Consider the following 27500-nt stretch of genomic DNA (forward strand, 5'->3'; position numbering starts at 1 on the left):
CTGCATGGGTGCAGGATCTGGTCGCAGAAAACAATCTCCCCAAGGTCATGTGCCTATGATCAAATTCAGGACTGCCTCCCTGCCTGGGCGCAGAGACTAGTTGCACGAAACAAATTCCCAGAGTTTGCAAGTCCGGGCTCAAGTTCAGCGCTGTCTCCCTGCCCTGCGTGGGCGCGGGATCTGGTCACAGAAAACTACCTCCCTAGGGATGAGCAGCTAGGCTCAAATTTAGCTCAGTTTCCCTGCCTGGGCGCGGAGAAGAGTCGCGGGAAACAAACTTCCCGTGTCCGACACCAAGGCTCAAAGTCAGGCAGAGTCGCCACTGCTTTGTGTGTGCAGAAAGCCTTATTGTGTGGCTGGGGTCTGGTAGTTTCTATGTCGCTGCCGCAGGGGCAGCGGGGGAGGGGGATTGGCATTGTGACTCACAGAAATCTGCGGTTGTGGTGCCTGGAGTCTTGGTGTCCCTGGGTCTGCAGTAGTGATCGCAGGTCTTTTACCAGAGTGGCTGTAGGGTCCTGGTTTGCTTCTGAGACCATACTGGGTGTTGGCGAGGCTAGGATTCTAGTCTCAAGCAGTTCTATTCTTCAAGATGGCGTGATCTCTGTGCTGCCGGTGTCCTTTTCGGAATGTTTGCGGCGGCAGCGGGGTTTTGCCGTCTAAGACTGCCCAGATTGGCAGCCCCCTGGAAGAACTGCAGGGTCTAACTGTCCCTATTTCACTCACACACACACCCACACACGTCCACACACACCTCTATCGCTCCCTCACTCTCTCACACACTCTCCCTCTCTACCTTCCTGCCGTTCGCCATCTTCCCCACCTGCATATTGCATTTGATATCTCAGATTTTCTACTCAGCATTCTGCACACTTCTAGCCACCTTTGATTACTACCTATTTAAGCAAAAATAATGTAAGCTAAGTCTAATTTTATCTTGAGCAGATCCTTCAGATATAGCAAATATGTTGAAGGATCATGGGGCCATGAGATCAAGGAATAGGTATCAAAGTCAAAAAACTTTGTAAAATATTTTCTATTTGGTTATTATTTTAATGAGTATTGATGGATATTGATCTATAAAAGTTTTTTTTCTGAAATACTAGGAATAAGAGAACCTATTTTATCTTTTGATGCCAGTTTGTATACTTAAATATCATCTGCAGTTTAAGAAAAGCAGCCTTGATTAGTTTTGGGAAGTTTTTGAATGCAGTATGTATGTTCCATTCCTTTTGCAGGTGAAAAGTAACTGAAGCTATAACGTACAGGGAAAAATCACATCTGAAGTGTATGAATTACGGACTCCTCACCTTAACCATTTTCTTGATAAGAAAAACATATTTAAGTAGTTGACCAACGTCTTACTTAGGAACTAAATCATAGAATGCATACCTTCTGATTCTCAGTCCTATGATTTTTCTACAATATTAAACTTCCAAATGGGAAAGACGATTACATTAACACCACTTTAAATTAGTTAAGTGTGTTTAAGTGAGTTGTGGCCCCTAAGATCTGATATTTAGCCTCTAAATTCCTGAGGGGTCAGGGTTGGTTCAACCCAGTATATAAGCCAACATTGAGAAGCAGTGTAATTAAGAACCATTGTAATGCACATTTACCATGGCACCAAAGGGTTCCATACCTGCTCGGCATCTGTGTAATTAGAGTGGAGAGGGAAGTGAGGGGAGAAGGTTTCCTAGAAGAGGTGTTGGCTGAGATGAGTGCTGTTGCTTGAGTGGCCTTCAATAGGGTACACGGGGAGCATCTCTGGACTGCTGCAGTTCTATTAGGTTGATGTGTATAGTGCAGGTGAAGACATAGTGAGGAATGGGATTTAAGATGTAGGTGGAGAACAGGTCACTGATGGCATAATTTAAATTATTTGTTTTACACTAAGGAGGATAAAGAGCATTTGAAGAATTTCAAGTAAAAGAATATGATTGTTGGGGCCATGAAATCAAGGATGGGTTATCAAGGATGGGATGTAAGTAGCAGTGTTGGTGGCAAGATCAGTTATATGATAGTGGTACAATAACCCAGGTGAGTAATGATGCTTGGCAATGCTGGCGGAAAGGAAGAAACTGCATTTACATGCTTAGCATCTCTCATACAAAGATGGATGATGATTATATGATTTTTCTCATTAGCACTTCCAGGCTCAGAAACTTAGAATAATTATCTCATTGCATAGTCACTCCATTACCAAGCTTTCTTAAACTTCCCCCCTAATTTTACTCCTTCTTTCCAATCTAGTCCAATTCCTCATTATATAATATCTGAGGTTATGGTTAAGGTCACCTAACTGGCTCTACTGTCTTTAGATTTGCTGAGTGAGCTCTATAATCACATTCTTTTTTGTTTGTTTGTTTGTTTGTTTGTTTGTTATTAATCCTCACCCAAGGATATTTTCCATTGATTTTTTTTTAGGGAGAGTGGAAGAGAGAGGGAAAGACAAGAGAGAAACATCGATATGAGAGAAACACATCCATTGGTTGCCTCCTGCATGAACCCAGACTGGAATCGAACCTGGGGCCCTTTGGTCTGCAGGCTGATGCTCCATCCACTGAGCCAAACCAGCTAGGGCTATAATCACATTCTTATTCTCATTCCCCAAAGCTTCCATGCACATTCTTACCCAGACCCTGCACTTTCGGTGAGGTGTATCTTCTTGCTGCCCTCTAACTTTCCCCCTTTCATGTGTACATTAGACCTTTCTTCTACAAGAAACTTTTTTCTAAATAACCTAGTTTTTCCTTGACTTTTTTAAAAATTGATTTTTAGAGAGAGAGGAAAAGAGAGGGAGAGAGAGAAAGAAACATGGATGTGAGAGTGTAACATGATAGGCTGCCTCCTGCACAGCCCCCACCAGGGATCCAGCAGCAACCTGGGCATGTGTCCTGACTCGGGAAACTATGCCCAACCAGCTGAGCCACACTGGCCAGGGCTCGCTTGACTTTCTAAATCCCTAAGTGATTATATAGAACTAGCATTCCCGTTGCAGGAAAAATCCTGCAATAGGATTTCCTGCTGCACTCTACCCCACCTCTGCTCCTCCCTTGTCGCCCGCCCTGTCTTCTCAGCCAGCCCGCCTGCTTTTCCCTTAGCCCCCGGCCCTGCCTTCGCTCCTCCCTTCTCCTCCCCCCAGGCTTGCTTGCTTCTCCGAAGCTTTACTCCCTTCTGCAGCTCTTGGCTTCTTTCGACGCTGTCTTGATATGCAAATTAGCTGCCATCTTTGTTGCGGTAATTTGCATACTCGCCCTGATTGGTTGGTGGGCGTGGCTTGGCTGGTGGGCGTGGCTTGGGCGTAGCGAAGGTGCGGTCAATTTGCATATTTGTCTATTATTATATAGGATGTGTCTGAAACTTAGTAGTACAGTAAACCCTCGATTTTGTGGACCTTGATTTAACAAACTTCAGATTTAAGGGACAAAATTTCTGGTCCATATGTCATATGTGAAAAATAACACCCTGTTAATTTTAAAATGCTTTTAAACTTATTTTCTTATAATTTAATTAACAGGTTATTTTTTGTTATTAATTACTGTTATTTTTAACACATTTTAGCGAATAGGCCATGTGTTGGGATTACACTAGTAATTTCGCTGACGTGAATAAATATTACATATCTACAACTACAGTCTACATATTTAAATCCAAGAGTCACTGCTGTTAACAATGTTCAGCAAATGATTAGCACGTGATCACACCACATCATACGTGGTAGTTGGTTCTATTGTCGGTGTGACTTTCTGTAGCAGTTTTAAGGCATGCAGGCCCATGTTCTGGCATGCGCTAAGCCACGTCCCAGTTGTGTGCATTTGTTTACTCATGGTGACTGGTGAATGCATGCTTTGTTCAGTATAAATTTAGAATTACAGTAATACATACAGAAAACTTTTCTATGAAATTAAACTTTTCATACATACTTAATTTTAATTATACAGACGTGTCTACATAAGTAAAAACAGGTATACTAACTTGTCAATTATTTAACATATGCATTCAGAAAGCCTATTTTGTTATACAATGGACTTTCAGCTTTAATGGACACTCCCTCCCAGAATTATTCTCTTATATTGAGGTTTTACTATATACATTTTTTTTAATCAGGAAATTTTTGTGGGTGCCCTATATGGATTGGGTGGCATGGGGTTTAAGAGCATTGGACTAGGGTGAACAGCCATTTTGAATTCTCAATAAATATCAAAATAGGGTATTGCTAACCATTCAGTTTTTTTAAAAAATATATATTTCTTTATTGATTTCAGAGAGGAAGGGAGAAGGAGAGAAAGATAGAAACATCAATGATGAGAGAGAATCATTGATTGGCTGCCTCCTGCACACCCCTTCTGGGGATAAAGCCCATAACCCAGGCATGTGCCCTTGGCCAGAAAAGAACCTGGGACCCTTTAGTCCACAGGCTGACGCTCTATCCACTGAGCCAAGCCGGCTAGGGCATCATTCAGTTTTTATCACATTTGTAAATTTTTGTTGTTACTTATTTTTTGTTTTGTTTTCCATTTAACAAAGTCATAGTAGTGACCTGGAATGTCTTTCCTTGACACTATTACTAATATTTGTATATTGTTAAAACATAAATTTAACACCAAGCTCACTCCTTGATTAAAATAAAATATCAGTTTCAATAGCAGTGTTATTATGAATGCTACCATTATGATTATGTAACCAGTCAATTCTGTCTGTTGAAAGGAAAGCCTTCAGCTTCAATATACATTGTCTCATGGACTGGAAGCCATATCCATTGTAGACCATCATTGAGTACAAAATTTGGCTGGATATCAAAAGCAATTTTTCAATGATTCAGAAAATTGAGGGTGTTACCCTCATTGTACTTGTTCTGCAGCCCTTTCTTGGGAAAGATGAAATAATAGAGGTGTTATTCTACCAATATCTTCATGCGCATTTTACCTGATTCATTTGCAGGGAGCATTATAGAGAAGTTTAGACTGTAGAGTAGAAGTAAAGAATGGTTTGTGGTAATAACTGTAATATTCTTTGGGAGAGTGATCTTACTGTTTTTTTCTTCCCACATAGTCCCACCCCAATATAAACTGAGACATATAAATGTACATTTAGAATATAATTTCTTAGTAATTATTATTATTTTTAAATATATTTTATTGATTTTTCACAGAGAGAAAGGGAGAGGGATAGAGAGCTAGAAACATCGATGAGAGAAATACATCGACCAGCTGCCTCCTGCACACCCCCCACTGGGGATGTGCCCGCAACCAATGTACATGCCCTTGACCGGAATCGAACCTGGGACCTTTCAGTCCGCAGACCGACGCTCTATCCACTGAGCCAAACTGGTTTCGGCAGTAATTATTTTTTTGAACTTTCCTCCAGTTTGCTGAAAACTCTTCTATATTTATCAATTATCTTTTTTTTTCTTTTATGCTAATACTCTTGGTTCTTCAGTTATTATTTCTAACCCACAGCCTATATAATAAAAGCCTAATATGCTAAGTGTCCAGTCGACCGGTTGGCCATTTAACCAATCAAAGCATACTATGCTAATGATATGCTAAGGCCGCTCAACTACTCGCTGTGATGTGCACGGACCACCAGGGGGCAGACAGTCAAATGGTCAACCAATTGCTATGATGTGCACTGACCACCAGGGGTCAGATGCTGCGACCAGTAGGTTAGCTTGCTGCTGGGATCCGGCCAATTGGGACTGAACAAGACGGCCCGGACATGCCCTGGAGCCTTCCCGCGGTCCCTCCCCAGCTGGCAACTTCCCGTATCCCTCCCCGGCCCTGATCGTGCACTGGTGGGGTCTCTTGGCCTGGCCTGTGCCCTCTCCCAATCCGGGACAACTCGGGGGATGTCTGAGAGCCAATTTTGGCCCGATCCCACAGGCCAGGCCGAGGGACCCCACTGGTGCATGAATTTGTGCACCAGGCCTCTAGCCTATATAATAAAAGCCTAAGCAACCATTACAGCAGAAGGACCGGAACAACCGGTCCCTATGATGCACACTGACCACCAGGGGGCAGACGCTCAATACAGCAGCTGCCCCCTGGTGGTCAGTGTGCTCCCACAGGGAGAGCGCCTCTCAGCCAGAAGCAAGGCTCACAGCGGGCGAGCACAGCTGCCACGGCGGGAGCCTCTCCCAACTAACTCCATGGCAGCAGGTGCAGCAGGCCAGGATGAGCGCGAGTGGCGCCTGGCCCCGATTCAGGCTCCTCTTGGCACACTGCTACATCCCCCGAGGGGTCCTGGACTGCAAGAGGGCGCAGGCTGGGCTGAGGGACCTCCCACCCCACCCCCGTGCACAAATTTCATGCACTGGACCTCTAGTTTAAGTATAAAAGCTTCTTAATTCTTCATATTTTATGCCAGGTTTGTGTGTATGGGTTCTTTTTTAAAAAGTGTTCTGAAAAAGCTGAGTTTTTCCATTGCCAGTAGCTCATCATTCTAATGTTAAAAGTTAGAGTCCAGAAAAGCAGACCCTGTTATTGGACACCATCTGTATCACTAGCTGTTCATTTTCTACATCTTTCCTCCTTTTCCAAAGACAAAATATTCAACTAAAATAAAAAATATATATATATCGCCAAAGTTTTCAAATTCTAAACAGGATTTTGCATTGCCTGTACTCACTTATTTTTGTTACCTTGTGTTTTATTTAACATTTATCAATAGAAATTGGTAGTAGTCAGTGGATTTGCTAAGTGTAGTGAAATTTTACATTACTAATGTCTTATTTTAACTTAATTATTTTAAGTTTTGTTTTATGAAGATAGATTCTGAAGACTGTATCATCCTGTTTATAATTATCACTAGAGGCCCGGTGCATGAAAATTCATACACTGGAGGAGCGGGTCCCTAAGCCTGGCCTGCCCCCTTTCACAGTCCGGGAGCCCTCAGGGGTGGGAGGCGACCCAGCGGTCAGGGGAAGGTGACTCCCCATCACACCTCTGCTGCTGCCACTGCCGGCAGCGCAAGCCTTGGCCGGCCCTGGGCAGCTGGGGGGCTGAGGAGACTGGGGGACTCCAGAAGCAGGCGCCTCAGCGGGGCTGAGGGGACTGGGCACCACCATCTTGTGGCTGTGGGTGCCGCCATCTTTAAGGGTGTGGCAGTCAATTAGCATATTCCCTCCTTATTGGCTGTGGGTGATGCCATCTTTGAGGGCATGGCAGTCAATTAGCATATCCCTCCTTATTAGCTGTGGGCTCTGCCATCCTTTTGAGGGCATGGGGGTCAATTAGCATATTCCCTCTTTATTAGCTAGGATGTTGAATCCTTTGTCTTCCAAAGTAAAGTATAAATTACTCAATAATACTTGTTTATCATTAGGTATTTCCAGTACTGGGGGTAATTCTTTATGAATAGGAAGTAATAAAGAATAGTTTTCACATGGTTGGCTTTTTGTGCACTATGTCATTTACTCAGCAAATATTTTTTTTAAATATAATTTATTGATTTTTTACAGAAAGGAAGGGAGAGGGATAGAGAGTTAGAAACATCAATGAGAGAGAAATATCGATCAGCTGCCTCCTGCACACCCCTTACTGGGGATGTGCCTGCAACCAAGGTACATGCCCTTGACCGGAATCAAACGTGGGACCCTTCAGTCCGCAGGCCGATGCTCTATCCACTGAACCAAACCGGTTATGGCCACTCAGCAAATATTTAAGGATGCTTCTTTGGGCTGTGCCTGCAGAGGGGAATACTTGTTTACTAATGAATAAAAGTAATGATATCATTTTTATTTTGTATTCTTCTGTTTATACCTATTGAAAAATTCATTGAACTCTAGTAAAACATCTGAACAAATTAATTAATGTAAACTTGTCAGAGCTGCCTGGAATGACATTCACTGTTAAATCTTACACTTGTTATGAATAGCATTGTAGATATTTCAAAGTTGCTATAAAGTCTGATTTATATAATGTACTTACTAGGATGCTTTCAGCTGCATTCAAAAAATTCAATTCAGAGCACTTCGCACCATTAGGAAATACAGTCTTACATAACTGAGTTCTAGAGTTAGTTGGGCAGTGTCAGGGATTATTGATTCCACAGCCTTAGCTTTGTTATCAAAGACCAACATCTTCCTGCCCCTTTAACTGTACTGTTCACAATCCAGAGGGTAACTGCAGAGCTCAGAGGCATTTTACTTTCTTATCCAACAGAAGGCAGTGAGCCAATTTCCCAAGCATGGAATATGTCTGTTCAGATTAATGGGGTCATTCTGGGTAATAATAACACTGGGCTAATAAATCAATAAGTTAGGCTTATGTAAACTTTATAATGGATTTACCCCTTGGAGCTAGATTGCATTCCTGAACACAGTCAGAGTCCCATTAGGAAGAAGAAAGGGAGAAATGGATTTTGGATAAGCAACCAGCAGAGATCAACAGTAGCATTTCTTCTTCTTCTTCTTCTTTTTAAATATATTTTATTGATTCTAAAGAAAAAGGGAGAGGGAGAGAGAGATAGAAACATCAATGATGAGAGAGAATCATTGATTGGCTGCCTCCTGCATGCCCCCTCCTGGGGATCAAGCCAGCAACCCAGGCATGTGCCCTAGGCCAGAATCGAACCTGGGACCCTTCAGTCCACAGGCCGACGCTCTATCCATTAAGCTAAACCAGCCAGGGCAGCATTGCTTCTTAATGGTGAGGGTGTGGGCAAGATCATTGACCGTGTGGCTCATAGTCAGCTTTTGACAATAAAATGTTTGTGATGACTAGATAGAAATATTTATTTATGATATAAGGTACAGAACCTTGAGTTTCAATTGAAATCTGAAGTCATTTTCTCCATAATCATTAACATATGAGTGCCCAGTTTTTTCCAAACTTCTTGGTGACTCAGTCCTAACAGGATACTTGGCAGAATTGAGTAGCTTAATTTGTAACACAGACTAGAATTTTAATTGAGTTTTATTTGCATTTGTTGAAAACATGGTAATTAAATGTCTTAATTGTACAATGAGTATGCTGCATTAAAGAGAAATAAGCATCTTCATGCTATAACTTCTTTAAAAAGAGAAACTTGAGATTATCTATTGTTATAGGTAATCACATGGGAAAATGGCTGATAGTTCAGTGCATACAGTTAGTTAAAATAGGCATAAATGTTTATCAAAAATAGAAATTTCTATTTGTTTGGAAGGAGATCATATTTCTTTGTGTAGGCTCTCTGCAAAGGGAAAGGTAATAATCTATAAAGATGAGCAAAATTAAAGAGAACAATTGTAAAATTTATATACCACTTAAAATAGTAAATTATCTAAATGTAGGTTTATGGTTAGTTCTTACACTGTAATTTTCTGTGTGAACACATAAATCAAGCCATTTGTTGCTAATACATTCTCAGTAGTTTTCTTACTTGAAAAATTATTTATATGGTTTCTTTATTAGTCTCTTATTTTATTAATTTTGAGTTGTGTCTTATTATAAAGCTAGTATTAAATGTACAGAAATTTATTTTAAAATAACCTGATTAGTATATCAGTGACCTTGAGTTTGCATATATATATATATATATATATATATATATTTTTTTTTAATTAAGCATGGGTAGCCAATTTGTTTAAGTTTTTAAAAGAGTAATCTTGCATAGGGTAAAGTGAGATATTCCTATTTTTCCCTATCAAATAATTTTAGAGTTTGAAACATATGTAATGCAATACTTTAAAAGAACATCTTATGTTTGTACATATGAAACTACATATTGCTAAATATTTTTAATTAGTTAGCATCAAATGGATTAGTAAAATAAGTACACCCCCAGAAGAATTCCTGTGATAATGTATTATCAAAATTAGAATGTTCAAAATAAGTATAAAGAATTCTCAAATGTCCGAGTATCATGTTAAATAGTTCACTGGCTTGTGGCAGGAAACTGGGTAGGATATTTTATTTTATAAAATGTGTTTATAAAACCCAAAGTTAATAAATGATTTAATACTAATTTTCTCTGTTTCACCCAATTTATAAAATAATTGGTATTACATACACCAGAAAATTATTGTGATTATGAAAAGAATTGGCAACAAATGTAACTTGCGTTCACAGTTAGTTGTGACGGCTCTGCCTTTATTCTATTACCACGCCAAGAGCAGACGTATGCGCCTGTACTTCTGCCAGCTGTCAGGCCGAGAACTGGCCTTCAGGAGTTATGGTGATGGCTGCTGTGAAGACAAAGCCGTTTACATTTACTGTGCTCATTTTTTTGTTTATAGTCTCAAACATTGATGAGGGTTGTATAATCCATTAGACAATACATACAGGACTAACAATAATATCATAAAAATATACCGAAGATGATGAGAGCCAAAACAAGTCCAGTTGACCCTTAAACATCGTGAGTTTCAACTATGCAGGTCCACTAACACGTGGGTGTTTTTCAGTAAATAAGTACAGTACTGTCAGTGTATTTTCTCTTACGGTTTCATTAATGACATTTCTTTAACTTACTTTATTGTAACACAGTATATAATACATATGCTATACAAAAGCTGTAAATTGACTGCTTAATGGTATCAGTAAGGCTTCAGTCAACAGTAGTCTATTAGCAGTTAAGTTTTGGCAGAGTTAAAAGTTACATGTGGATTTTTGACCGTGTGGGAAGTTGGTGCCTCTAAACCCCGTGTTGTTCAAGAGTCAAATGTATAATGGGCCTTCCCAGTGTTACTGTAGTTGGGGTCTGGCCAGTTTTTTCAGGCTTGATTAGAGAAGAGTGGGCATTGTTCTGAAGCTAGAGGAATGGCAATACCCGGAGACTGCATAAATGCTTGTGTGGTTGGGATAAAGTCATGAGTCAGGTACCAGTGATCTTTCATTTAAACAACCTTTTATGAGAAGCTGCTGTCTGTGTGGCATTCCTCATTTTAGAAGCTCAGAGAGTGGGAGATAGACATATGTGAAGTGCAACAATAAAAGTTTGTTACAAAGAGATATGGAAGTATAGGTAAAAGGAGTTTTGCATGTTGGGTTTAGAAAATCCACTACCATCCATCTGTTTAATTTGAGTATACCAACCGACCTAGGTTCGTAGCTCCCAAGAACTTTTGAGAATTGTTTTATAGTGATGTGGTCAATTACCTCAAAGTTGAGGCCACACCTATTTCCCAAAAGGTTGAGAGAGTGGTTGGTAATCAGAGCATAACCATATCAAGGGTATTGACAAGGTGCTGCAGCTCTACTATAGCTGTATTTGCATTCTCCTGGGGGGCTGTCATTGAAACGGCTTTGCATAATTAGCAAGCTCTTGAGACACTAGGCCAGAATATTCTTTCCCTCCTCTTTGTAGACCACAAAAAATTACAGCCTTAGCTCACCATTTATTTGCAAGGCTATGGATTTTTACTAGCAATGGCCATCTGAAAATTGTAACTGGCTTCCTCCAATAAATCTGCACAATTCCTATTTATACATTAGTTGAAAAAGAGTAAAAGAAACAATTTTGTTTTTAATCTGCCATGTTAATTGGAAGAAGAGAGTGGCTCATATTTAGATAGCCCAGTACAGAAGGAGGTCAATCTTTCTGAAGTCATTTCTACAGTTGCTAACCCATCCTAGAGCCACTGCACAATTGATCTTGCTTCTTGAGTGATTCATCAATGTGAGCCACAAGTCACAGTATTCAGTTACCAAACCTGATTGACAACACGTTTCTGAAATATATTTCTGACTGCTGTAATTATATTCTGGGAAGACTGTGTAATGACTGGTTGATAGATTACTGAAATATATGCTGAATGAAGCATGGAATCTAGCAATCACAAACAGAGTTGACTAAAAATTCATGAGGGTCTTGCTAAAGTACAACTGTACAAGGATATAATAGTAGAAAGATCTGCAGGCAGGAAGTGTGCTGGACCCAGATCTTTCCGTTTCCTCAGCATTTAGAGGAAGAAGTTGGTCTAAATGACCTCCAGAGTACCGCCTGGGTTTAGACTCAGTGATGTTCTTACTCTTTGGCTAGACCTAGGGTATGACCTGCTGGAATGGGAAATAGGTTGGCTCATGTTTTTAACCAAATGTGTCAACAAAAAGAATTCTTTTAGTATTATGGTAAATAGCTGGCATTAATAAAAGTATCAATTGGCTGTACTCATGTCATCATTTGATAGTCTCTTTTCAGATGTGTGAGGGTTTAGTAGCATAACGCTAAGATATTGAGTTTGTTTTAATATGTCTTATTATACTCTTGTTATTGTGTATTGCTAACTTAAGTGCTCCTCACTGAATTTCACTTGAAGATACATTAACTTGATTTAGAGATCTGTTCTTTGTGAAAGACTGGGAAGAGGCCTAACTGTTCTATTTGGTTCTACATTAGAAAAGCTTAAAAATATTGATTCATACTTTGTTTGTTGATGGAGAAAAAAAGATGATCTCAGAATTCAAGAGGTAACACAAAGCCCCAAACAATAGGCAATCAATCTCAGAAAAGATCTTATGAGAATGGCTGAATATGTGTATCTATTGCTTCCCAACTTAAATTCTGAAAGATTTTTGGTAGGTGGAAACCCACTCTAGTTACTTGTCTTCTTTCAAATGCAAACAGTTTGGGGTATTGGACCATATTCTTATGAAATGTTGGTTCACAGGATGGAATCTTGTTATTTAAGTACAGCTTTTATCTACAAAGTTCAGAGGAGTACAAGGTTATTGAATCACACATTTTCATGATTCCATCCAACTCTGTTTACCTGCTATTGTGTAGACTCACATGCAAAATTAGTTAGGATTAGAAGATGTAGTACCATTTGCTTGTGATGTTGACCTTATTTAATAACATCATAAATAAAAGCTGCAGAAGCTGTGAAGATCCAGTCTTCTGTTTGCAGAAATGACAAATGGACATGTTTGGGAGCCTGAGGAAACAAATTCTTATGCTGCCATTGGTGTGCTAACTAGAGAGTGGTATAATATAACTCATTAATGAGGGGCCAGAGTGAATCCACTTCATTCTTACCCAGGAGGAATGTAAGCACTTGGGGAAGGACTGCTTATTTTCATTTTGCAAAATAGTAAAAAGGACCATTACGGGTCTGTGCTGTGATGAGGACCAGCCAATTCCCACAGCAATACATGTTCTGTGTCAAGGAGGATGTTACTCTGGGGAAATCAGCACCTGGCTGAAAAGCAGCTTCTCTTGTTGGTCTATTGGCACATCATTTTCTATACAAATGTGCAAAGAAGTCATCCACATCACATATTCAGTTTTAATTCCATGCAGAAGTAAATAGAACTGCAGCCCATGTTAATAGCAAGACTGTACAGTACAACATGTGGGAAAATAAAATCCTCACATATTAGCTTCCTTATTTTTGTTCCTTTGGTTCACTGTATTCCTTACCTGTTTTTGTTTTTGTTTCCTTCCAAGTGGAAGAAGACACAGAAGAAAGCTCAAGATCAGGGAGAGAGTCTGTGTCCACAGCCAGCGACCAGCCTTCATATTCTCTGGAAAGACAAATGAATGGGAACCAAGAGAAAGGAGATAAGATTAATAGGAGAAAGGATAAAACTGGAAAAGAAAAGAAAAAAGATAGAGATAAGGAAAAGGATAAAATGAAAGCCAAGAAGGGAATGCTGAAAGGTCTAGGAGACATGTTCAGGTAAGTCTTTACCAACCCAATCAGATCATTCCTCAACATATGTATGAGGTCAATAAGAAATACTAAAACACAAATTTGAAAACATTATGTTTGAGGTCAACCAAAATTCTTTTCTAATTTCCAGTCTTAGCTACTTCGTTGTTATATTCTTAATGATTTCACCTTCGTTATTTTAGACCATTTTATCAGCCTTAAAGTTGATATCTTGCCAACTATGGAAATGACTGTAGAGAGGAAGGAGGGACAAGTCTGTATCTTAGCTATGCATAAGATTAACAGCCCATTGAGACAAAAGACTGTTAAAGCAGTGTTTGTTCTTTTGTGAGTATGAACAATGGTTCATTATTTAAATGTAACATAGAGCTCAAGTTAGAGGTAGCATTTAAAGGTTCATTAATAACAAGTCTAATAAAATATTACAAATAGAGCTTTAATTAAACTGTGTTGATTAATTTAATTTATGTTATTTCAGTCGTAAAGGTTTAATTAAATGTAGTCTTTAGCTGTTTTCTGACAGAAGTTTTTGTGTCCCTCAATTATATTATAGGATTACTTAGCATATCATGCTTTACAAATGATTGCCACACAATAAAAGTGACAAGTTTTTCTTAAGTTTCACTGCAACTCTTCCATAAATGTTCATCTAAGGTGATTTATAATATTCAGGTATTTAATGTACAATATAAAGATTAGTTGATTGTCTCATAAATTAAACCCCTAAACATATCATGATGATGGTTTAAATTGAAAACATACAGCATAATCATTCAACTCTTCAAAAAGTAGTTATCCTACATTATGAATCCCTTCCTTTTGACCTTTTTTAATTAAAAATGTGAATGAGCTTTTTACAGAAATTTTTTATTGATGATCCTGAGGTTATCCTCAGTAACTCAAGGAATTATAGATATGTCAAGCCTACAACGTTGAGGACTTAAGGTCCAGCCTTCAGGCTACACAACACAATAGATGTGTTCTGTAGATGTCTGATTAAGACAAGTGCATGGAAGAAGTAAGCAATAGATGGAGATAACACAAAACCTGGCCTATTAGTTGTGTCAGTTTTATTTTAAATACAATTGGGTTTCCATCTCCAGTGCCTCAGAACATTGGGATTTTCATAGTTTTACATTAGTTTTTCTTGCTTATCTACTGATCCTTCTGAATCCATTTTCAGTCAGATCATCACTTTTCATTATATTCCATGTCCAAGAACACTTGGGGTGAAGTTGCCTTAATTGCCACTTTATTTCCGTTTCTGTTAGCCAGGGGGTTTTTCATTCCTTATATGCAAACGGACAGCTCCTAAATGGTCACCTACATAACACACAGAAATACGGTGGTTGCCTATCCATTAAAATTTGAGGAATTTGTACTACCGTCTTCTTCAAATTAGAGAATATGATAGGGGAGCAAGCCTCCCCTGAGACTTACAGAGCCAACTTGGAGCCCAGGCACATTTCCAGGGTTTCTCCTGAAGTCTTATTGAAAGCTAATGGCTTATTAGTTTTCATTCATCAGCTAACATTTATCTAATAGACACAGTGCTCTATTCTTCTCATGGAATAGAGAATAAGAAAACTTTTAGTTTGCCTATAAATTATTTTAATTATAAATGCTTTTTTTTTTTTTTTTTTTTTTTTTGTAACTTGTAACTTCAGAGTAAGAGAGACCTTATGGTAGAGTTTTCTTTTGGGGGCCAGGGGAGTGGAGGGTGTCAGGGCCATGGGGAAATATATATTGTTTCAAAGGGACCCTGAAATACAACACAGTCCAACCTTCTTTTTGATAAAAGTTCTCTGAAATACTATATGATGTTTTTTTCTAGATCAAATTCTATAGCTCATACCTGTAACCAGCTTTATGATGTGGAAGTGGCCCCATTTATGCTTTGAAGGCCTGGTATTCTTGAAAATAAACTTCTGTGTTTAGGTGCTAGGGCTGAGGGTTTTTTCTAAGAATTAAGTTTATGACCTTCCAGTATTTAAGAATGGCTATTAAGAAAATCAAAGATGTCTACACTTTTATGGGTACATAAATGGTCTGCTAGAGTCAACATACATTGGCTTGTGAAAGCCAGTTGTTCAATTTTTAGAGATTTTTGCCAACCAGTTGTTAAATACAACCATTACTAAAAATTAAATAAGTTCTATTAAGTACTCAAAATCTGTCACTTCTTAATTATTTTATTACATTTTACTATAATCTCTGCTTCTGAGGTTATTTACACTGATTGCATTGGCATGGTGCTAGTACTGTATATGGTGTGCTCTTCTCAGCTTCAGCTCTGGGACCTCATGCTGCCAGCTTAAAATCAGCCATGTTGGGAGGACTTGCACCATGGAAGTATGTGAATTCCACAAAACTGAGCTTTTTCTCCCAGGAGAGCACCACACCACATGGGGAGGAAAAATAAATTCTCTGCTACCCTTCTAAGTTCTCCCAGTTGAAGAAATAAACAGATTAACATGAGACAGATTAACAAGAGAAAATGACCAGATTTATTACCTATACACATCTGGGGTTCCTAAGAACATGGAACCTGCCTCTTTAACAGTGGGACACAGAAAGGACTGACTAAATGGCTCTTGATAGGTTCCTCCCTGTCTATCACACTAGTTCATATTAAAATATAGTTATCTGTGATAATTGCTCCTTTAGAGCAAGTCCTCTCAATTCTTTTAGACAGCTAGGGGGAAGACCAAAGATTTTTCCTGATTCTGTCATTCCTTAAGAATAACTAGCTTAAAATAATGTCTTAAAAAGGGGGCATATTTTGGGGTGGCAAACTTGGCTTCCCCTCACCATTGAGAATGTAAATATGTCTTAAGCAGAGTTGTTCCATCTTGTCTACTTCTCTTGATCATGACTGTCTTCTTTCTGACTGCAAACCAGTGCTTCATCCCTCTGGGAAATGGTTGAAGCTTACCAAACACTCTCCTTGGAAATAAGTTGAAAATAATTTATTAAACATAAAATAAGTTTTTTGTTTTACTATTAGCTCTCAATCATTTCTTAATACTATTATTATATCTCCATAGTATTTCAGAAGACTTTTAAAGCATTATTAGGTTTTTTAAAATATTTTTACTGCCTTTTATACCTACTGGATCTAATTATTTGAGACTAATAGACTCTCAGATTGATTCTTTTATGCTTTTTTAATAACATAGGGAAAATAGTAAGATTTTAAAATTAGTCGCTTCCCTTCTCTTTGTTCTTTTAAATAGTATGTGATTTCCTTAGCAAGGTTGCTTTTAAATAGCTTAATAAAAATGTGTATGTGCCTATAGATTTTTTAGAACAGTTTGTAAGGAGATTCAAATATAGCTTGCCCGTGTTGGCCTAAACTACAAAGCAGGGTTGTGTATGTGTGTGTGCTATGATTTTGTTTCTATGTGTTGGTTCAAATAATAGAAAACGGTTTTTCTCTTTAGTTGCTTGCGAAAGTAATAATGTGTTTTCCTTCGAAGATAGGCTCACAGGCCCTCTTCCCTCCTCAATTCCACCCCACCCCCGCACCTCTCAAAAAAACAAACAAATCACACACTCTATTCCTACCCCTATAAGGGTGTATGCGATTTTTGGTTAAATTTGATGAGGGCCTAATAGATGGACCATATTTTTAAAACTCTACGAGAGGAAGCTGTGGAACATTGAGCAGATATTTTAATTCATTGGTATATACAAATGACGTTGTTTTCTGTTTCACACACTGAATGATAGCCACAAAAATGATTTAATTTTTTTTTTTTTAGTCTAAAACATTTTTTTCATCTTTACCTGAGGATATGTTTTTATTGATGAGAGAGGAGACAGAGATAAACATTGATTGATTGCCTCCTATACATGCCCTGACCAGGGATTGAACTGGCAACTGAGGTGCCCCGACTAGGAATCAAACCCCTGACCTTTTGGTGTACAAGACAACATTCCAACCCATTGAGCCATATGGCCGGGGCAAAAATGATTTAATTATTGATAACTCTAGGAAAGAATATTGTGTCATATGAATTCTGTCTATAGATTATGGAGTATATGAAGTGCAAAGTTGTCTTAATGCAAGTTTTAAATCTATAAGGAATCAACAAATATAAAGTATGTCATGTTTGTATGAATTTCTCCTTGAATGTACATCTTCTTTTGCATGTAAGGAGCTCCTATTGCCTTAATTAAAGAGGCTTTGTAGCTCAGAAAGCTGTGTGTACTTACTGAACAGGTAACATGACTTGTTAATGCAATCATTCTGAGTGCAAAGTGCAGAGTAGGGGGACCGGCTGAACTTTTGAGTCTATATATGTTTGATTCTCAGATGCTTGACTATTCAAATTTAATACTCTAAAACATTTCTGAGAATTCTGCAATTGTATGAGATTGGCACCAAAGAGGGACAGATATCTATTGTGTAATGTTTTAAATGTGTTCATTTTAAAATGAAAATAATAGCATTATTATTTTTTAAATTGACTTTTAGAGAAGAAGGGAGAGAGAGATAGAAATAACAATGATGAAAGAAATCATTGATTGGCTGCCTCTTGGATGCCCCACACTAGGGATCAAGTCTGCAACCCGGGCATGTGCCCTGACTGAGAATCAAACCTTGACCTCCAATAACAGCATTATCAAGCAACATGTTTTTGCCTCAGTTTCTATCTCCAACTTGAATAATCAGCAAGATATTAAGCATTTAAAAATACTTTTCTTCAGCCCTGGAGTAAGTGCAATTTGATATTGCTTTTCTTGAAAACTCAAGAATTATCATCATTTGAATGTCCTGTAATTGCATGCACTGAAGGTTCTTACAGCTGACCTTACTGTGCACGTATCAGGCTATTTGTGCTGTTGTCCTTGTGTGGTAGCCTAGACCCTATCTCAATGGAAGCTCAAGCAAAAGGAATGTTGCAATATTCCTATTATTAAAATAGAATCCTCCAATTACATTTAAAATGATGACCTGAGTCCCTGCGGCATTGTTTATTCAGTTCTGTAAGAAGAAATAGATCATTTAGTTTGAAACCTTGTTTGGCTTAGAATATAAATGTTTTCAGAACACAGTGAACATGATCAGATTTTAACAGTTAATGTGCCAGCTGGTATTGGCTCAGTGCCTGAACATCAACCTATGAACCAGGAAGTCACTGTTTGATTCCCGGTCAGGGCACATGCCCTCATGTTTCTATCTCTCTCTCCCTTCCTCTCTGAAATCAATTAAAAAATATGTTTAAAAAAAGTTAATGTTGTGGTTGGATTATACCTTTTAGACTGTTGAGAGAATAACAAACACAATTTACTATTGCCTCTTCCCTTACTTGTGCGTACTAACTGTGTGTCTGTACCGTGTTTCTCGTTCAGCCTTGCCAAACTGAAGCCTGAGAAGAGATGAACAACAAACCAGATTCAAAAATGGCTTGAAAAGCACATGTTGCACAGTTGTTTTTAAACAATAAATTTACTTTTAATGAATTCTTAGTGGCTGTTGACAAATTTTGTTTACGACATCAGCAGTTTTGATGGCTTAGTAATTTCCATATTAATCAATTTGGAACTTCTTTATTTTGATTTCAATCTTGGTGTTTAAATCACTGCTTGGAAAGGCAAAGAAGTGTTTTTTCCTATCATTTTTATGGAAAACCAGTCCTAGCTGCTGGCGTATTCAGAAATCATCAGCACACACCAATTAGATGTAAGAATCAATGCTTTCAAGTGTATGTAATGTACTAATTTAGTTTCATTATGTAGGTCAGCGGCTAGGGACACAGGCAGGCAGCAGATGAACAGTTCAAGGGCAAGGAGGTGTGTCCATTGGGATAGTCACTCATCAGTTGATGACCAAGTGGGCCAGATAGAAAGTGACTTTTGGGCAAAGAAAAGTGCCTTCATGGATTACAGAATTTAGATAAAAAAATGAAGGGTTAAGAAAATATCTGTGTTCAGGGATGGCTGAACCAGCAAGTACTTCCAATGGGAAAAGTGGAGATACTTTGACCAGTAATCCTGAGGTTTGCTGAGACCATAGGGAATGGGGGCACACACTTTTAGAGAAATGTTTCTGGAGAGAGTCTGCCTGGGTAAGTGCTCCAGTCACAGATCCCAGTGCCGGCCCAGGTGGATCACAGTGTCCTTAGTTAGAATGAAGCTTTCTACTGGGAAGAAGGCTTTGTTTTCATGGCCCCTCAGGATTTCACACACAGACTGCATTTAGCAAGCTCTGTTTCTCTGAAAACCTTATGGTTACTGCATTCCACTTAGAAATGAATGTGATGATGAAAAAAAAACCATTTAATAAAAGGGTATTGGAGAACTGGGTTGTGTGCCATGAGAAGGATTTCACTCTGCAGACAGAGTAGAGCTTGCCACGCCACCTTCGCCCCCACTCTGCCTAGTGGAATTTACCTATATTACAGGAAGAACACACACAAAACAGGGTTTATTTGTTTGTGTCAGAAGTGTTGGGACTTGTAGTTTTGTATGACTCGGGCCTTGTGAATTGATGTGACCAGTTTCGTGTTGGTAAAATCAAATGGCATCTGGTACAACCTGCTGGGGATTTAGGGAATGCAGTTTAAATCATCCAAATGAGGTACAGGAGCAATACTGTGTCATGGCAAAGACTGAACTTAAAGGGAATGATTCTGCATAATCTTACTTGTTTTCTTATTTCATCTGGAATAGAACATATATTGTTCTATAAGTACACCTATTGGGAAGTTTCCTTGGAATAAGTTCCAAATTTGTAAATCCCAAGTACTTACAGTGTGCTTCTTTTAATTTGAATGTAAACAGAGGTTCCTGTGTTTAACACAGGAAAATAAGTGTCAGCCTGACCTGTTAGCAAAGACAAGTTCTAGGGTAGCGGATATCCTACTCTTCAAGTACTCTTCTCCTTGTTGGCAGTTGTAAGTAGAGAGAGAGCCTCTGACATCTACTGCACTGACGCTGACTGCAAAGGCAGCCGGAGGGGCACAGAGCATGACGGCTAGTCCTTTCTGAGGCCTTCCTGGCACTTCGTAACATTTCTTTTCCGTAGACCTGCAGCATGAATGCAGAATGCAAGTATCATGAATGACACCTACTTTATAGTCTCTGCAAAGCAAATCTTTTTGTAAAAGAAATTTTTGACAGTTCTGAGATGCTAAGTCAATTTCAATTTCAGACTGGGTAAAAAATGGAATCCCTTTTTTTTTTTTTGCAATTGATATTAAAATTGAAGGCTAGTGACTATTCACTCTCTAATAGCACAGGGTAAATAAATACTATCACACCATTGAAAAATGTACTAGAAACAGGCTTGGCTAATGACATTTACCACAACATATATTGGCAATATTATATCTGATGTTTTTTTATTTGTTACCATTAGAAGTTCTATATCTTTTACATTACAAATAATGGATCAAGTACATGTTATTTCTATATGTATTTTTATCATACCACAAATTATTATATAAAGGTAATTGTTTGATCCTTCCAAATAGTTTTTTAAATAATTCACTGGGGAAGTGACCTCTTTCATAATTAAATGTAAGATGGTTTTCTTTTGACCTATCTTTAATAATAGCCAATTTAGAAACAGAAGACAAATTGGAATAAATTTCATATTAGCAAAATAACCATGTCTTCTGTTAACATTTCTGCTTAACATTTTATTTTAGGACTAGAGGCCTGATGCATGAAAATTTGTGCAAGAGTAGGCCTTCCTTCCCCTGGCTGCTGGCACTGGCTTCCCTCTGGTACCCGGGACCCGGGCTTCCCTCCTCTGGCTGCTGGCAGGCACCTGGGACCTGGGCTGGCTTCCTTCCAGCCCCCCCCCCCGCCCCCCCTCCCCCGCTTCATCAGGAAGGACGTCCGGAATGACGTCCAGAAGACGTCTGGTCTAATTAGCATATTACCCTTTTATTATTATAAATGGGTGAGCGACCCATGCTTTAGGCCAGCAATTTTCAACCTTTTTTATCTCATGGCACACATAGACTAATTACTAAAATCCTGTGACATACCAAAAATACATATTTTTTGTCAATCTGACAAAAAATAGGTATAATTTTGATTCATTCACACTGGACAGCTATTGTTATGCTGGCTGTTATCATTTTTTATTTGACAATCTAAGGGAAAAGAGGTCAGTACCCCTGACTAAATAGTCAGGTATTGCACGCTTTAAAAATTCTTGTGGTGCACCAGTTGAAAAATTCTGCTTTATGCTAAGGCCATGCCCCCAAACCCATTCTGATCCTTTCTTGCCTATTCCAGGACTTTTGCCTATCCACAGTTCATTCTTCTCTCTACCACATCATCAGGGATTGCCCTTCTCTACTGGACTATTTTCACGTTGTCCTACACTCAGCTGTTATTTCCTCCATCTCAGAGAAAAGTCTCTCTTCCCCTACCTACCCTTTCAACTGCTACCTCATTTTCTCTTCCACTCTTCAGAGCAAACCTTTGGATACATTTGTACTTGTTGTCTTCATTTCCAGTTCTCTCTTAAACTCCCTGCAATGAAACTTTCATCCTCCATGGTTCCATAAAACCCGTTCTCATTTAGTTCACCCATGGCCCCTTCCTGGGTGGGTCTTTCCTGTACATCCTCAGCCCCGGGACTGCAGGTGCAATTGGCACATCAGCTCTTGCTTTCCTTGGAGATCACCCTTGCTGTTTTTCCTTCTTCCTCTCTGCACACTGTTTTGTCTCCTTTGCCAATTCTGTGTCTATCTCTGTTCTCCTGACATTGGAGTGCCTCTTTTTCTCCTTCCAGTAACACAGAATTTTTTTATTCCTAGGAAACAAAGCCTCAGGGCTCTAAATACAGCTTATGCACAGATGACTCCCCTTTGGGTATCCACTGTGAACGCTAGATTTGGAGGCCCAACCGTCTTCTTGATATATTCGCTCGTATGTCAACCAGGCATCTGGAACTTAATATGCTCTTAGCTCAGTTCCAGACATTTTTCCCCCAAACGTCTGTCAGTCTTTCTCAGAAAAAGGCAGCTGTGTTTTCAGTTGGTTAGGTCCAAAACCTTGGAGTAATCCTTGACTCCTAGTTTTCACTTACACCCCACACTTAATTTATTAATGCTCAAAGGCCAAAGCCCATTTGATCTGGTTTCAGCACATATCTCCGATCTTAGCACTTTCGTGCCCCCACTGCTGCCACCATTGACGAAGCCCTCATCGTCCTTACTTTCCCTGATTTCAAACAGAACCTTAACACGACAGCTAGAGGTCACATTACTTCCCCGCTCTCTTCAACTCCCTAGTAGCTTTCTGAGTCAGAGTAAAAGTTGAAATCTTTAGAGTCACCTGTTGGACCCTATAGGACTTGCCCCCACTCTCTCTGACCTCATTCCTTCTACTCTTTCCTTAGCTGACTTCACTCTAGCTACACTAGCTTCCTCTTTTCTGAATCTGTCAGGTACACCATAGACTTTGTCCTTGCTTACTGTCTGCCACGAATAATCTTTTCTCAGATAACCACAGGTTCTCTCTTGTGCCTTTAACATCTTTACTCAAATGTCAGCCTTTCGGAGGTCAAGCCAACATCATGGACTTTGCTCCCTCCCACTTTGATACTTCCTGCCCCCACTTTTTGGCATTGTTTGTCTCCTCTGCATTCATTACCACGTAACACATACTTATATCCCCTTGACTTGGGTTAATAGTAAGTCAAGAGTGGCAGGGCTTGTTAACCCTTTTCCCCCTACTGTATCCATAGCAGACCGCCTGGTGCATAGTCAATGCCCAGTAGTGTAACCGATGCCAAGTCACCGGCACCCCTTCAGTGCATCCCCCAACTTCCAGTGGCCAGTTTCTGCTTCTGTGCCAAGGACTTTCTGGAGCCTTGGAAGGAGGCTCTGCTTCTCTGTGCAGGACTACCGGTATGCCTGGGGATGACACCTTTACAGAGCCGTCCTCAACCAGTGACCCAGGAAAACCAGTGTAAAACCAGGTGCCTACTCCAGTCCCTGTGGCCCCTAAGAATATAATGCTAGGGCTTCAGTCTATACCAGTGGTTCTCAGCCTTTCTAACGCCGCGATCCTTTAATACAGTTCCTCATGTTGTGGTGACCCCCAACCATAAAGTTATTTTCGTTGCTACTTCATGACTGTAATTTTGCTACTGTTAATGAATCGTAATGTAAATATCTGTGTTTTTCGATGGTCTTAGGCGACCCTGCTAGCGGTTCTCAACCTGTGGGTCGCGACCCCTTTCACAGGTTGAGAACCGCTGCTGTAAAACCTAAGACCATCGGAAAACACAGATATTTACATTACGATTCATTAACAGTAGCAAAATTACAGTCATGAAGTAGCAACGAAAATAACTTTATGGTTGGGGGTCACCACAACATGAGGAACTGTATTAAAGGGTCGTGGCATTAGAAAGGTTGAGAACCACTGGTCTATACCCTTAGCCCTGAAAGTGGGTCCTTAGACTAGCAACATGGAAGGACCTAGAGCCTGTCAGAGGTGAAGAATCAAAAGCCCCTCTCCAGACCTACTGACCCCAGAACCTACAGTTTAACAGCCCTGGATATGTCTGTGCATGTTACAGGTTAAGAGCTGGCCTGTGGGATTGAGCTCTCCTGGCCCACAGTAGTAGCTGGCTTGAGAACTCTTCCTCTGGGTTGCCTTTCTGCCCTTCTGTCACATCTCCACTTCCCTACCGTGATTCTTGCAGCTTTCATAAAACCCCTGTCCTGAATCTCTATCTCAGGATTGCTTCCTCATGAAATTCAGACTGAGATAAGTGTTGTTTAAGCAAACAAATAAATAAATAAAATTTCTAGAGTGAGGGGTCCTGTACTATGGGATCCTCTTTCCACGTCCCGTGTGGTCCAGGGATCCGGTTCAGGGTTCGAGTTCTGGAGAAGGGCCACACACAAATGAAAAGACTAGAAGAAATTTAATTTGGCGATAGGAGGGACCAGGCGGTAGTCCAACTCTAGCGGGAGAACTACTCACTGCTCTGGCCCTGCTATCCCTTTTATTGAGGCTTTGGGGAAAACACCCATAGCTCTTAGGCAGGAAATAACAGAAATATACACAAGATAAACAGAGGTGGAGGCTGCTTCAGCTAACAATGTTTAATCTGAAGGGTGAGTGGTTAGAGCAATTTAATGTTGACAGCCTTCTTGGCTTCCTGTCCACATCTCTCTTATTAGTGAAACAGTAATTGGTTTCCAGCATCTCCCCCGTTTTCTTTCCCTAAAAAATCTTGCATCTGCAGACTAGAAACCAACATATAAGAACAAAAAATGAGACAAGCAACAATGGCTATGCTGAGAGTCAAATGAAATCAGTCTGCAAGTAAGTTTCTTTCTGGGCCAACAGTTTTTGAGTTCCAGTTTCAATGTCCAACAGTTTTTTGAGTACATGTCAGCAATGCTATCTGGATGGTAGACAAATGGTGGTAATGCAGGTTCGACCTCTGGTTTGGTCCTGGGCAACCTGCAGCGACGCACAGCTGCTGACTGCTAGCATGGCAAGGCGTCATCAGCATCTTCCATCTCTGGATTGTTTTTCCTCTTGTCTTCATGGCTGGAGCATTCCTGTCAATTCCTCTCTGTTGCAGGAATCCACATGGTCTTGGAGTTGTTTTCTGAAAATATACAAACATATTCTCGACCAAAAGTTAAAGGAATCTTTTCTATAAATTTTACTTGGGATCCTTTTTATTGTTGCCCAAACTATTTTCCTTTGGCTTATTCTGACACCATGTGTGTTTTTTCATAGGTGTCCTGCTCTTAGTATTACAAATGAAAGTTAGTTTTCAAAGTAAAAAATTTTTCTGGATATTTTTCCTTACATAATATTTTTCCACTATCCCCCCTTTTTTTGATTTATTAGGAGGCTTTTGGAAAATTTTTATAATGCAGTCTTGATCACTTTAAATTTTAATATTTTTGCACAAAAATATGACTGCTTTTAGGTTCATTACAATTAAGCAATTTTACCATGAAATGAACTACCAATAGAAATTTTAGTTAATACTTTAGAAACAGCTTTTTGTCCAGTATAATTAAATTTTCTTGAATATTCACTTATTTCAATTAGCCAATTTAAATTAATCTGAAAACTTGACTACTATTTTACTGTCAAATTTAATACTCTAACAACAATCTTAGTTTACTCTGTAAATATTAATGCAAAGGATTATTTGCATCCTTGAGAAGGCTCTAAGCATTCCTGGTGTTAGAGTGGATTTAGATATAGGGCTGCTGCTGTCAGCCAAGTCTCTGTTGCCTGGGTCCTGATCTGAGCTGGACAAGTCTCTGTCTGTTCCCTGGGTCCCAATCTGAGCTGGACAAGTCTCTGTCAGTCACCTGGGTCCCGATCTGAGCTGGGCATGGGAAGCACGAAGCAGCCATGGGGGCAAGAGACCTCCCTCAGAAGGGGCCCCTGCAATGTTGGGGGGGTGAGGGTCTGTGCCCCACCTCTGTTGATCCCCAAGTTCTCTCCTGATGGCCCCTCTGCGACTGTGCCTGTCTTAGGTTGTTCCTTCCTTGAGGAATCTTACCCATCTCTGGCTAACCAGTCATCCTCCGGGGCCAAGCAGGGTGAGGTGAGGTTCAATTTTGTCTCCTTGGTAGCCTATGCTCCTGTGGCCTCCACGCCCATTACCTGCCTTGGGATCCCCTCACCTGCTGGTGGGGCCCTGGCATTGATCACATATATTGGGGAACCCAGGTTTCTTCTCCAGGGAGGGCCCAGCTCACGCCATTGTGCGAGAGACAGATCCCTGGTACCAGCCACCATGAGGCTTCAACCTCAGCAGGAACAGAGAGTTCAGGCAACAGCTGTGGGCAATTGGATTGTGAGAAGAGGGTCCCTCTTGGCAAAAAGGGCAAGAAGGGCCAATATGGAATGCTCAAGTGCCTTCCCAGGGGGCCTTCCACACCGTGGAAGGGATTAAATCCTCTCATGTGCTTTTAAATTGCTGCCAAACATTCAAAGAATTAGTTTGTAAGTTTGTTTGGTATATGCTGTTGTAAAATATCAAAAATTATAATGACATTGTAGAATAATATCATGTAAGGATATTCTTTGCCCTAGGGCCATGACAATTCAATTTCAAACTATAATATTTAGTTACTTAGTTTTTCCCTTTCTGGGGCCAAAAACCTTCATAACATTTAAAGTATATTTATTAATTTTTATTTGATAAGGCTTTCCATGCAATTTCAATATATTAGATCTGTTTTTAAAAGATTTCCTTTAAGAAGAGAGAATAAATTTCTTGTATTACTCCAGGCCCTTGGAGCTTTCCAAGAATCATTTCTGTTAAGACCTTGAAATTTTAACATGGAAAAAAACCATCAAATATAAATATATCCATATATGATTTAAAGATTATAATATTTTTTATAATTATCTTAATATATCAAATTTAAACTTTTAGAGCTGGCTAGTCAAATATTTAGCATTTTGTCATTTCAAAATATCTAAACCTTTAACTTTATTATTTATATAATTAAGCAAACTTCAAAAAAAAATGTTTTGAAGTTTGTAGCCATTCAAATGCAAATTACCACATTCCTTAGCATACTGGGAGAGTGGGCTTTCATATTGGATCTCCACATGTCTCCCTTTCCTTCCCCACATCCTGCTTACTTGGGGGAAGAATCAGCAACAGATTTGGCCACACATTTTTTCATGCTTAATAGATAAAGACAGATCTCAATTTTTTTCTTTCTTTTTCGCTTTCCAAAGTAATAACTAACACCCAATTTGGCCAAGATTTGCACTTCTCTGCGAATTCTTTTATAATTTTTAAACAATGCATTGAGTAACCTCATTGCGGGCTAGCAGATAGCCTTGCCCTCTCCTGCCACCTTTGAATTTCTCCACACCAGAGGCAGTTTCAGCAGTGGAGTTTCACTTCTTATTACAGATTTTAAAT

At 39.5% G+C, this 27500-nt stretch overlaps 1 protein-coding gene across 17 annotated transcripts in view; it reads left to right on the top strand.

The window, feature by feature from the left end:
* PARD3 (par-3 family cell polarity regulator) overlaps positions 1–27500 on the top strand; it is a 696667-nt gene that overhangs the window by 444861 nt on the left and 224306 nt on the right. For 14 of the 17 annotated variants that reach the window (XM_079769113.1, XM_079769103.1, XM_079769104.1 and 11 more), the window contains one exon: positions 13372–13603. In XM_079769113.1, coding sequence (XP_079625239.1) covers positions 13372–13603 — 232 coding nt within the window. Of the gene's footprint in view, positions 1–13371; positions 13604–18955; positions 19091–27500 lie in introns of those variants that run through there. The other 3 variants (XM_079769108.1, XM_079769109.1, XM_079769110.1) reach the window with 1 other exon arrangement.

This window comes from Cnephaeus nilssonii (genome assembly GCF_951640355.1).
Source record: "Cnephaeus nilssonii genome assembly, chromosome: 4".
Classification (NCBI taxonomy): Eukaryota; Metazoa; Chordata; class Mammalia; order Chiroptera; family Vespertilionidae; genus Cnephaeus; species Cnephaeus nilssonii.